The 13,465-nt window shown below is 33.9% G+C and overlaps 1 protein-coding gene across 5 annotated transcripts in view; it reads right to left on the bottom strand.

Moving 5' to 3' along the window:
- Nucleotides 1–13,465, bottom strand: part of CEP120 (centrosomal protein 120) — a 77,013-nt gene that overhangs the window by 37,253 nt on the left and 26,295 nt on the right. For 4 of the 5 annotated variants that reach the window (XR_004430112.1, XM_033181426.1, XM_033181425.1 and 1 more), the window contains 9 exons: nt 11,355–11,552; nt 9,168–9,395; nt 7,953–8,169; nt 6,479–6,653; nt 4,655–4,804; nt 3,094–3,276; nt 1,126–1,222; nt 876–1,028; nt 281–370 (listed from right to left, as the gene is read on the bottom strand). Coding sequence is in view for 4 of the 5 variants with exons in the window: in XM_033181426.1 (XP_033037317.1) it covers nt 281–370; nt 876–1,028; nt 1,126–1,222; nt 3,094–3,276; nt 4,655–4,804; nt 6,479–6,653; nt 7,953–8,169; nt 9,168–9,395; nt 11,355–11,552 (1,491 nt within the window). In the remaining variant the exon portion in view is untranslated. The remainder of the gene's footprint in view (nt 1–280; nt 371–875; nt 1,029–1,125; nt 1,223–3,093; nt 3,277–4,654; nt 4,805–6,478; nt 6,654–7,952; nt 8,170–9,167; nt 9,396–11,354; nt 11,553–13,465) is intronic. The other variant, XM_033181427.1, reaches the window with a different exon arrangement.

Genomic DNA, 13,465 nt, shown 5'->3' with positions numbered 1-13,465 from the left:
CCCTCAGCCTCCCAAAGTGCTGGGATTACAGGTGTGAGCCACCATACCTGGCCTATATTTATATATTTTTTGAATAGGTAATACATTTGCATACTCCAAAAGCACAAAATACTTTACAGTGAAATGCCTCCCTTCTATCCAGAGCCACCATCCACTTCTTCCATGCCAACATATCACCACTATAATTAGTTATTCCTTCCAGAGACTATCTTTAATGCAAATAGAAGATACTATCATTAATATTCTTCCTTTTCTTCCTCACTTTTACACAAGTTACTACCTTTTTCTGTACTAGTGATTCTCTTTCTCGGTCCCTTTTCTTCCATTCCTCTGCAAGAGCTTGCATATGAGCCAGTTCTTTCTGCTTCAGCTACAAAAGAAAGAAAAATAAAGTCGCCAAAAAACCCCAAATATGTCAAATAAATGAATCAGTTGTCACTAATAGGATTTTTTCACGCATTCTTTTTCATTCTTAAAAAAAAAAAAAAAGGATGCCTGAGGCAAATAATATCCGTTTGAGTTCACTTCAGGAAAGTATAAAGTTAACAGTGAGTTGTGCTTTCTAACTCTTGTTTGTAGACTAATGATGCAAGTTCCAGGAGCGTATGCCAAATGAGGACATGAAATTTAAAGAGTAACTTCCTAATTTTACCCAATAATCATGAAGAAAGTTGACAGAATTCTGAGTGGCTTCTGCCAAGTTGCCACATTTCAGGTATTTTTTGATTCTCAATTTTTTTTTTTAAGGCATTGTTGACATTCAAAGAAATTAGATAAAGTACCTACAGAACTTAGAGATTGAACCTTGCTATGGAGAAGGAAAAATACACAAAGTAGACAAAACAGAATTTTTAAAGTAACATTTAAAAAGTAACCTGATTTTCAAATATATCTTCTTGCATCTCCTTCCACATTTCTAGTTCAAGTGCTGCTTTGTATTCTAAGGTTTCACGAGGCTCTGTCTGGATCTCTGAAGGACAAGGTGCTGGAGGAAGAGAAGATGGCTTTTGTTGTATGGCAGACACACCCTAAGAGATGAACCAAAAAGTACATTTAAACACTCACACACATACGCACATTAGATTCCTTTTAAAAAATAATTTGATAACATTCAATTATATTTACCTGAGATGAATCAGAAACAAAAATCTCACGCATTTTTACTAGTCCGTAATCTTCTAGAGTCACTGTGTAAGAAAGATCTGCTATCCTGTTATTTGATCTACAAATAAAATAAGAAATACCTTAAAATTCACAGAAATACTTTTATATTATTTTTCCTTTTATTTCCACAGTGCTTTAGCAATGGGGAGTAAGCAATATTTTCTGCACCTAACTCTATTGTTTTTGAAACTGCAGTAGCTTCTGTAGGCTTCAACACCTTCCACATATATAAACTGATCATCACAAACACCCTGCTAAATACATGCATACGTTTACTACAAAATGACCCATTTAAGACCTGTAAAAGGTATAAAGGTGAAATTTAAAATCTTACTGCCCACAGGTAATTATTGCTAATATGTAGTTTATTTCCTTCCTGTTTTATTTACATATAAATATACATGCACACATCCATGTTGACTTCATATAGTTTTGTCTTGTTTTCCTATTTACATCAGGGGCATTTTCTCACATCATAATATTAATTTAAAAATGTGATTTTTTTTTATTGCCTGTAAAATACACAAATGAATTTATGTAGTAAAATATACTTAACAATTCCCCTACTCTTGATTATATTGGTTATTCTGAATTCTTTTTTCCACTTTTCCTGGGATGTACACACTCATAAATATTTTACTAGATATAAGCAATGCCTCTAGGCATAATTGGCACATAAGCAATGCTTCTAGGATAATTATATGTTAGTATTATCATAATGAGCACCTCTTTGCATCATAGAACTGCATGCGGCATTTGCCATTAGCCAAATGAAAACAAGAGAAAATATTAGAAGAAAATAAAATATTAGCAATACAAAACCATGATTTTGTCTAAATCAAATATGCTCTGGTCAAACAAAACTTGAACGAATGGTTCTCACACAATTAGAAATCTTAATTAACCAACTTTTACATTTTCCTCTTGTAATCTCAGATTTCAGAAGAAGTGAATAAGGTTAAATGAAACATGACTGTATCTGACAGAAACTCCTGAGAGTATCTAAGGTTCTCACTTAAGTAAATCTCCTAAAACTTCTGTCTACAAAGTAGGGCAATAAAAGTAAATATTCATAACAAACAGGCAACATTAAAATAGCTTTCATTATTAATGATTTTATTATCTTCTTATGATGACAGAAAAAAACTAATTTTTAAGGAAGATTCTTCAATAATAGGAGTTGAAACAAAATGGTTACGAATGGTGAGGAATAAGGAAAGACATTTCAATAATACTTTTAGATCTAAAATTTTACTGAGCCTTATTTCTATCTTTTTTTAGTCTTATCTTGAACGATAAAGGGCATATGATATATAATGTTAAATTAAATTTTAAACTTTTATTGTTAATTTTAAAAAGATAATTCAACAAGTATTTTACTGTATTTAAAATACATTTTAAAAAACTCAAGTTTTTCTTTGTGGCAATGAAGTTCAGGGCAAAAAACCAATAATTATTTTAAAAACTGCCTCTGACTGCCAAATATCTATAATGTCCTCAGACTTTTGATTTGGGGTAGGAGTAAAATATTTTAAGTGGGAAAACAGTCTCAGACATTCCCAATGCAAAATAATATAAAACACATTATAAAGTTTAATCTCAAATCACAAAATAAAAAAAAATAGGTCTTACATTTAAAATTCTAAAGCTAGAGAGGGGAAGGAAAATAATTAGCCATCTGACTATTACAATACTGTGGTAGCACAGACTCTTGACTTTTGTGAGGTGAAATGCGTATCAGAAAGCGAAAGGGCAAAGTGGGGTATAACTGCCACAGGTCAGAGAAGACCAGAAAAAAGAGGTTATGAAAGGGTGAAGTGGTGGATCAGAAAAAAGAGGTTATGAAAGTGTGAAATGGTAGCTGGCTAATCAAAATCATTCAATGAATTAAAAAGAAAAAGCAACGACCAATTCTGTGAAATGCATTACCCTTGTGCTGCTATAACAGGCACACTTTCACTGTAAGTTTGACGCCAACACTGTTCACCATTAGAACCTAAAAAACGAGTTTTTTCTGAAGACAAGACATTAGAAAGCTGGATTCTCGCAATTCCCAGAAGTAAATCTTTACTCATTTTATCCTTGTGCCATAGTTCAACCAGTAATGGAATCCTAAGGAAGAGAGAAACATGTGTTCATACCTATCAACTCTGACCTAAAGTCTTTTCTGAACTAAATTCTTTGAATTCCCTTAATGGAGTCAAAGATGTTTTTGTTACCTGGAATGTCATCTAACACAATTGTTAGTCTGAACACTAAATTCCACAGGCAGCAAGTATGAAATGATGTTTCCATCAATGATGAGCCTCGTATACAATGGTGGTCCCATAAAATGATATCATATTTTACTGTATCTTTTCTGTTTAGATACACAAATACTTACCTTTATCCAACTGCCTACAGTACTCAGTACAGTCACATGCTGTGCAGGTTCGCAGTCTAGAAGCAATGGGCTATACTATCTAGCTTAGGTGCACAGTAGGTTATACTGTCTAAGTTTGTCTAAGTACATACATTCTACAATGTTCACAACAATAGAATTATCTAATAATGTATTTTTAATAATGTATCCCTATCTTTAAGTAATTCATGACTATACTTTTTTTTTTTTTGAGACAGAGTCTTGCTCTGCCACTCAGACTGCTGTGCAGTGGCATAATCACAACTCACGACAGCCTCAACCTCCTGGGCTCAAGTGATCCTCCCGTTTTAGCCCCCTGAGTAGCTGGGACTGCAGGTGCGTACCACCATGCTGGCTAATTTTTGCATTTTTTGTACAGACAGGGTTTCGCCATTTTGCCCAGGCTAGTCTCAAATTCCTGGGCTCAAAGCAATCTGCTCACATTGGCCTCCCAAAGTGCTGCGATTACAGGTGTAAGCCACCATGCCAGGCCTACTATTACATTTTTTGTACCATTTTCTATGTAATCAAAACCTTCAAATGCTGTAATTCCCACAAATGGTTAAAGTTATCCTTCATTCTTTTCTAAATAATGTATAAATTTGAATTGTGATACTTGGAGAAAGTAAAGGTGTTTCGCAGATCTCAGATTTTTTCATGAATCCATTTCAGATAGTCAGATTAACATCTCTAGTTATATGTTCAGAATAGAAAAAGCAATTTTTTTCATTTGGTGAATCAACAAAAATATTTAGTTCTTAGCTTTTTATCTTCCCATATTATATTAGGAAAAGACAAGACCACTTTTCAAAGGTCCCTCATTACATATAGTTTGTTTTAACAAAGTTAAAATATCTAAATTCAGGTAAATAAGATAGGAAAATCTAAAAAGAACCTTTATAATAAACCATGCAAAACCCTGTAGCAGATGCACAAATTTCATACACATCGTTAGTAAATTTGTTTCTTGATCCTCAAATGCATAAACTGCTATGGATTTAAACCTACAGGAATTCCCTTTTAATAAAATACAAATTTTCAAGAATTGACTTAAAATAATTAATATCATACATACACTGTATGCATTACCTGAAGAAGGTGTCTTGCAGCTGATGAGGCATAGTTGCAAAATCAAATGCACAGTAAGATTGGGGAAGAAAAACTTCCATGTTTTTCCGAACTTCTACAGGAGGATTCGTCATAATAGGAGCTGCACTTCCAAAGAATGGGTATGAGTACCTAGAATTAAAAAAAAATCTTACGATATGGTGTACAGACGAGATATAGTCTGTTTCTTAGGAAAAAAGTACAATATGAATATTACGAGCAAATATAACTTTTTAATAGAAACATGGTAGAAATACCAATCTGCCATCTGTATAAGAAGTTTCTTGAGGGCACATGTCCTACCTTTTTTATCTCTGCACTCCCAGGGACACAGGCAGTTTCTGCCATATATAATGTTCAAGAAATGTTTCCTAATTTTATTTGTCAACCTAGTTTCTTTTATACAATAGTGTCCTGATTTTTTATGGGATAAAAAGCCCTTAGTCAACTCCAAAAGGATGCATTCAGGGTAATCTGGTAATTATGGTAATCTCGCAAGGATGCAAGCAATTTGAATGTATTATGGATGAATCAGAGAGTGACATAACAACACTGTTTCTCCCTTTCATCACAAACCCACGCTAGATTAAATGGAAGAATGCCTGACTACTGCTGAACTTACTTTGTATTTAAAGCCAAACATAAAGATATTATAATGCTCATTTAAATTTAATCTTGCATCTTGTTATTCATATATGAGAACTAAAATTTAAACACTAATAGTAAAAACTGCTTTCCAACAAGAATTCTATGTAGTCACCCAATTCCTATATAATTACATATCCATTTAAATCAAGTTATCTCTGAGAAAGTTACCCTAGAGTTTCAACTCCCTATGCTTACCACCACACTACAGGATTTAGTGATTAAAAGAAAAATAAATACATAAAGGAAGTCATGCAGATGAGAAACTTTTCAAATACCAGTGTTACCTAAGAAATTCCATGACACAGTTGCAAACTACAATTCCATACCAATAGAGAGCATTGTATGAAAATTTATCAAACAGAAAAAGTTAAATGATCAGCATTTTTAAAGTGCCTTAAAATGATTCAAAGACAGAACTATTAGTCTGTATCAAGTGAATTCTATGAAGAGTGTTACATGGATTTAACAATTTATTTCCTCAACTTTTGTAAATGCTAATGCTTGTTCCAAAGAAATTTATGAGGAGATGCTAACTACCCCAAACTAAACACATAATTGTATTATATTTAATTTATATCTCAGGCACAAAAGACTATAAAAATGTAACATCATTAAAAACAAATTGTGTAAAACTACTTGACATATTATATAAAATTCTTAATATAGAACAATGTAGACACATTCCACTTACAGCTGATTAAGTATGGTGTTTAGATTCATAGCTATGAAATGTGGGTATTAGGAATATGAGCTCCCATTATAATACAGTTATATAGAAAAATCAGATAATACACTACCATTATTTTGACCGGTAATACCTTTTTCCAGAAAAAAACCACTTCGGAAGTTTAAGAGGCACTGTACTTTAAATGGCATATTATGTATATAAAAATACATATAATAGTTATATTACTTAGAATAAATTATTATAAATGCCTACAATTATTATAACAGAATAGATAAGACAGTTACCTCTCCTCTACTAATGCTACCCTTGTTTGAATTCAAAATCATTAGGATATAGCCTTACCCCCTTTTAGTCCACTGATTTAACAAATGTTATAACTTCTTTGGTGACATTTCTCTTTGCAATTCCCCAAACACAGGAAAGTCCTTTCTCTTCAGAAAATAATACTTTGAAACAAAATCAAATCACACCTTAATATACAGTTGATTGGAAAACCAATCTCCAAGGTATGTATACTCCTTAAGTCTATTGAAAAGCAAAAATGATGTGATGTTGCTGGAACAGCAATCTTCTGTCCTGAAGCTACTTCTGAAGCATTGGATGTAGTCACTGGCTGGGCCAGTGAAGCAGGTACAGAAGAACTGGCTAAAATGAACATAAAATAAAACAATCACAGTTTAAGGCTATCATCTCATTTACCTTTAAGCAGGAATTGGGCTATTTTGTCTCATAAACATACGAATTGAAGTATAAGTATCTTAAAAGTAACTCACATAAAATAACCCAGGTTTTAATTTCCATTCTAGAATTATGTGAAAAAAGAGCTTACTCTCAACACATAATAGAAAATGTACAGAACAGAGAAATATGTATGACTGCAGCCTAGTAGGCACTAACTTATTTCCAAGAGGCACATAACTTAACATTTGAAGGGCTGTATATGAGACTTACTGATATAATGACATCACCTTTTTAAAGTAGTTTCGCTTATTTTAGGCATATTTAAAATAACAGAAGGCTAAAACTTAGAAAGACAGATATCTAGTCCAACCCTATTATAGATCAGAGATACTTGGTGAGTGGCCTAAGTCACACAGCTAATCAATGACAGAGATGTAACTTACAGCAAAGAGATCTAACTCCTAATCCACTACTAGTTATTTACACTACTAACTATAACTGCAATGGAAGGAAATTTTTTATTAAATCAGATAATCATGCATTATCAGACTTTCCCTTAACTTTAGGATCAAAAATGGTTATTATGAGTTTACTATAAGAGGCAGTTAATAACTGTTCTCTCCAAAATTCAAGATATTTAAGAATCTAATCATTTAAAAAATCTATTTGCAAAAACTATATTATTTAATGTCTATTGAATAGGATATTTCCAGTGTACAAGTAAAATAAAAAATCCCTTACCTAAATTTAGCGAATTCTATTTTGAAGTTAGATAGATTGCAATGACTTTGCATTGAAATTTTTTATATTTCCACACATTATTGGTGTTTTTTTTTCTTTACTTTTTTTTTTTTTGAGACGGAGTTCCACTCTTGTTGCCCAGGCTGGAGTGCAATGGCTCGATCTTGGCTCACCACAACCTCTGCCTCCTGGGTTCAAGCAATTCTCCTGCCTCAGCCTCCTGAGTAGCTGGGATTACAGGCATGAGCCACCATGGCCGGCTAATTTTGCATTTTTAGTAGAGACAGGATTTCTCTATGTTGGTCAGGCTCGTCTCAAATGCCCAATCTCAGGTGATCCGACTGCCTCAGCCTCCCAAAGTGCTGGGATCACAGGCGTGAGCCACCGCAACCAGCCTTATTGGTTCTTAACAAACCCATAGTTTTTACTTAAAACTCATTTAAGTTCTCATAGTCATTTTTTAGATGGCTGCAAAATGCAATACCTCAAAGATCTGTAAACAAACAAACAAAAAAACCTTACCTTTTGGATTTGGTTTGGTGTCCTTATCATACTGTAAACTTTCCACTTCACTTTCTGTTGCATCATCTTTTGTTGGAGGTGACTGGTTGTGAGATGGAACAGGGGACACTCTTGGTGATTTTGGCCCAGTAAGTGTCTTCTCCTTTATGGGGGTTAAAACTTTCTTCTTTGAATGCTCTGGCTCATGTTCATTCTGGGTCTTTAATTCAATTAAAGACTAAAAACAATTTTTAAATAAAGTATAATTTGCAAAGAACTTTCCTTCATAATTAAGCAAAAAACTTGGCGTTGTTTTTTAAAAGTATAAGCTTCCTTTCCCAGTTTGGATATTCCTAGTCTATTTTTCTTCATAATTTGCAAATTTCTTTATAGCATCTAGGACCAGAAAAAGGAAGATGAACAGAGGAAATATGATATCCAGAGCTGAATACCAAAATGCATCCTAATGGGTAAGAAAGGATATTTCAGAAAAGAAGTCAGGCATAGGTGTCCCTGGGAATGGTTATTCCTACCTACCAAGGCAGTATAATGGAGAACTAGACTCCTAAAGAGAAAAAAACAGATGTCTAGTATGACTTTCTGTCTCTCCTTTATTCCACTCCCCACTAAAAATAGATGTATATATATCTTTTAAACACTCATTTCGGTTTTCCTATCTTTAATTCACAACCTGTATAAAGATCAGCTTTTTGAAAGAACAAGATAAAGTTGATTCTGGGAATAGATACAATAAAAAAAATACACGGCCAAATAAATGATCATCTGTATTATGTATACTAAAGAGAGTATGAGGACTACAAAGCACTAAGGAACCAAGGATTTTATTTTGGCTTCGGTTGCATTCACCAAAAAGATACCAGTAATGCAGATTCTCAGAAACTAGATCTAAAAATGTTCTCTTTCACTGGAGTTCCTTTTCTGCCTTAGTCATTAACTGAGTTGGGGGTGGGGGAGACCATAAGTGGGTTACCACTACATAAGAAGACTGTCCCAAAGGCTAAGAGGGCTCTGGGTAGGATCACTTATAAACCACAACAGAAGTCACAACACTTTTCAGAAAGGTCTTTTCAGAAAGGGGGTATCATATAACACAGGCCACTAACTAAGATTAATAAATACATCCTTATGAAGGTAATTCTTCCGAAATTCAACTTTTATAAGTAATCATGAGTGGGACTAGTGAAGGTGGGGGAATGAAGGAGGGCAACTACTTGCCTGGGAGTCTATGCCTTCTCTCTGAAGAGCCACAGACACTCCCACAGTTGGGGCTAGCTCCACAGGAATCGGTGCAAGCTTCTGTTTGGCTCTGTTTGGAGGGTCAAGGGTAAAAGCACCTTCGACTGTGACTGGGTGCTGGTTGATTTCTGTACTGCCCTTTTTAAGTAATCCAGTTAAAGGTATTTCTGTACTTCCAAGTGACTGGTCTCCACAGCAGAGATGAATCTAATATGAAAGGGAAAAATCAAAACAGGGCTTTATACTTTCTCCTTTTTCCGAAACATCATAAACTTAATAAGAAGCTGTAAAATGATTCACGGAAAGAAAATATAATGCATCTCATTGACCTGAAGTGACTAAGTAATGAATTCTCACACATAACTGTTAAAACTGGTGATAAAACACAGTTTACTAGAAACTCAATAATAGCTATTACCCTTTTCATTTCTTTTGGTATTATATAATCATATGTTATTGCCCCTTTTTCTGCCTCTTTGATGAACTACTTTAATATTTTACTATGCAAAGTGTGTAAGAAAATAACTAATGCATGAATTTAAACAAAAAAATACCTCAACATTTTTCTATTTCCATTTTACCATTAATTTAAACATGGTTTCAAAAACTAAGTCAGTGGATCAATCCTGATTTGGAATTTAAAAACCTCAAATAGTTTTGTTTTTTTCACTCATAAGATATCTTGAGCATTTCTCTTTTCTTGCTTTTCAGACCTCATATTAAAAAGAGTACTTAACAGTAAGTAAAAGAATATCTCTGGAGTGGAATATACTGTTAATCACTGATAGCTAATTAAAACTTCAATATTACCACCTTTTGACAAGTTAAAAAAAAAAAAAGACTGCTCCAGAAAATTATAACTTATTTTCCCTTACTATATTGAAGCCTTAGCAAACTTAGTATTTTAATGAATAATCAACAAGCAATCATGCTATAAAATATATTTAGCTCTAATATCATCAGTGAAAGAGTTAAGAGAGACCTGTAACTTAGTCTCAAAGTTATTATATTAAGGTGTAATATTTTTACGGGCTGGAAAAAAAAGTATTTATATGATGTAAATGTCCTCCATTAGAAACTAATAAACAAATCAATACTTTTGGTAAGGACTGATACGTCAGATACAGAATAAAATTCAAACTGCTTTTTCCTGCATGTCATCATTTTATATAGTCTTCAGTTTTCTAAATATCTTGGGTTTAGTAGAACCATCTCTAAAATTCAGTTCTACTAAAATTTCCCAATGCTTCTTCTCACCTCCTGTCCATTACTTTATTTTAAACAAATGAATATCTAACCATATACAACACCACCCTATTTCAGTTTGATCAAAAGGAAGTGTCATAAAAGACAGAAGAGTAATGTTTACTAGGTAAGGTTAACTTATCTTTTTTTTGAGATAGAGTGTTGCTCTGCTGCCCAGGCTGGAGTACCGTGGTGTGATCACAGCTGACTACAGTCTCCAACTCCTGGGCTCAAGCAATCCTTCCGCCTCACCCTCCCGAGTAGCTAAGATTACAGGCACACACCACCACGTCTAAGTAACTTTTTATTTTTTGTAGAGACAGGGTCTTGCTATGTTGCCCAGGCTATTCTTGAACTCCTGGCCTCAAGTGATCCTCCCATCTTAGCCTCTCAAAGTGCTGGAATTCTAGGCGTGAGCTCCCATGCTCAGCCAATGTTTGCTTTTAAATGGAGTCCAATTCAAAAAGAGTTCATAAAAAATACTCAAATCAAGGGCAGATTTTAGAAAGCTGTCTTACCTCATTGCTTTTAATAGCAGTAAGGCATATATATTTTGAAATCAAGAGTGATCTGTGTGACTACACATAATATCTCCACTAACAATAATCAAACCCTGCCCATGCCCACTGCTCTAGGCTCCAGGTATAATTGTTTTTATTGCAAAGGACTGGTAATTGATATACCTCTTTTCTCAATTATGGGGAAAAGAGGTGCTATCTCATAAAATTCTGAAGTAACTGTAATGCCAACAACGTCATGACTCAGGATAGTACCTAAAAAAAATTAGAAGATGTGGCAGAAAGATAACCTCTACTACTGAAATAGGACTAAGTTTAGGTACTAAACTCTCATTTAGTTTAGGTACTAAATTAACGCTTAAAAGACCATCTCCAGTTAAAAACGATTTGCTGCAGTACTCACCTGTAGTTTAGACTGAAGAGCCAGGTAAACACGAAGAACTTCTACACTGCTACGGATGCGAACTGATGCTCTCTCTGGCTCAAAGTTTGGGTTGATCAAATCATTGAAGGGTTCATTTGTAACATCATTTCCCAGTAAAGAGTAGTAGAAGAAAAACTCAGGCTGTCTTTCTGGAAGTTTCATGGTACATGGAATTAACTAAACATTTCAGGAAAAAGAAAACAGTATTACTTTCTAAACCACTAAACATGCTTAGTGTATCTATTGCATTCCAAAAATATTTGCTAAAATGTTGATTTTTTAATTTGATGTCTTAACCCTCAAATGAAATTTCTGAATTTCTGCCAAACTGCTACCAAATTACTGTTTTAAAAAAGGGTTGTCTTAGAAAAGCAGAGTCTAAAAGACTTTATAGATTTATGTTGTTTTAAAGTTTTCATTGCATTCAACTGGTCCATGAATATGTGAAAGTTCTACTTAGAAGAAAGAGATTAAGTATTTCAAACTGAGCTTTCCTTATTTTCACATATTTTATTTCATCTTATACTTCCTCAGCCATCAGAGGCTCTATGTTATGAATGAGAAAAGGTTTGTAAAAAATTTAATCCAGGCTATTTAATATATAACATCTTAGTTGAGGTCTCCGATAAAGTTTTTAGCTATTCTGTCAAAATTTAGAGGCCTATGAATTAACACCAAAAAAATACCTTTTGTACTATGAGTGTTACTTTTCAGAGTCACTAGCTTCATGGCCACATATGACCAAGAGATGGGATTCCTGTCCTACAATAATATAAAATATTTTCTAACAGACCTTTAATGTTCACTAGCATATTGTTCAACAATAAGCTATAAACATTCAATGTGTTCATCAATAGGGGATGGCTTAAATATAATTATCATACACCATGGCTGCTAAATAATAACATACTAACTTGAAAGTTATCTAAGACAGCGGTCCCCAACCATTTTGGCACCAGGGACTGGTTTCATGGAAGACAATTTTTCCATAAACAGGAGGGCATAGGGTTCCCCTATTACAGGAGGAAACTTCTACCTCAAATCATTAGGCATTAGATTCTCATAAGGAGCATGCAACCTAGATCCCTTGCATGTGTAGTTCACAATAAGGTTCATGCTCCTATTAAAATCTAATGCCACCACTGATCTGACAGGAGGCAGAGCTCAGGCCGTCATGTTCACTTGCCTGCTGCTCACCTCCTGCTATATAGCCCGGTTCCTAACAGGCCACAAACCTGTACCAGTCCACAGCCTGAGGGTTGAGGAGCCCTCTCTAAGATACACTGTTGGTTTAAAAAAATTACAGGATAGTTTGTATAGTTTGTGAAAATAAAAGTACTAATCACTTAGATTACAACAGCACAGTACCAGTCACATAATAAATGTAAGCTATTTTAATCCTACTTTAAAATGTATTCATGTTTAAGTGAGGAGATTTTAATCATGTGGACTTACACACATTGAGAGGAGCACCTATGCACTTATAATTGTTACAGTCACAAATTCTGGAGTCAGATCCCAAACCCTAACTCTAGTTCCATCAGTAACTTACTGTGAAATTTTAGAAAAATTGCGTAATCACTGTGTGTATCCACTTGTTTTAGGGTTGGAAGGATTAAAAGAGATACATAGTTGCTGCTACAACAATGCATAGCACACAGTTAGCTGTTGTTATGTGAGAATGGAAAATCCTGGGGAAAAACATACTATCCGTTACAGTAACTATTCTGGAGGAGTTTAGAGAAGATTTTCATTTTCTTTTACTTTCTTTGATAATCATAAAGCAATAAAAATACTAAGAAATAAAAACCCTTAACTATTTCACAGTATATTTAATTCTAAATTATTCCCATTATGGGAAGAAATTATTTAAAAATTCTTTATTATCCTGATATTTAGAGACTGTATTTTTTTCCTACTCTTAACTTTCAATATTTAAGAAAAGAAGGAAGCAAGATCGTCACTAGCCAGTGTTCCTGCTCCAAACTCAATCCTCCATTCTATTAAAACTTTATAGTAACATGTGCTAAGTCACTGATTTGCATCTGAAAAGGTTTGTAAATTTGTTTATTGCTAGATGCTTTCTCACA

This window comes from Trachypithecus francoisi, unplaced genomic scaffold, assembly GCF_009764315.1.
Source record: "Trachypithecus francoisi isolate TF-2019V2 unplaced genomic scaffold, Tfra_2.0 Lachesis_group2, whole genome shotgun sequence".
In the NCBI taxonomy this organism is placed as follows: Eukaryota; Metazoa; Chordata; class Mammalia; order Primates; family Cercopithecidae; genus Trachypithecus; species Trachypithecus francoisi.
The sequence above is the reverse complement of the archived record's forward strand: the minus strand, read 5'-3'. Positions and strand labels throughout refer to the sequence as shown.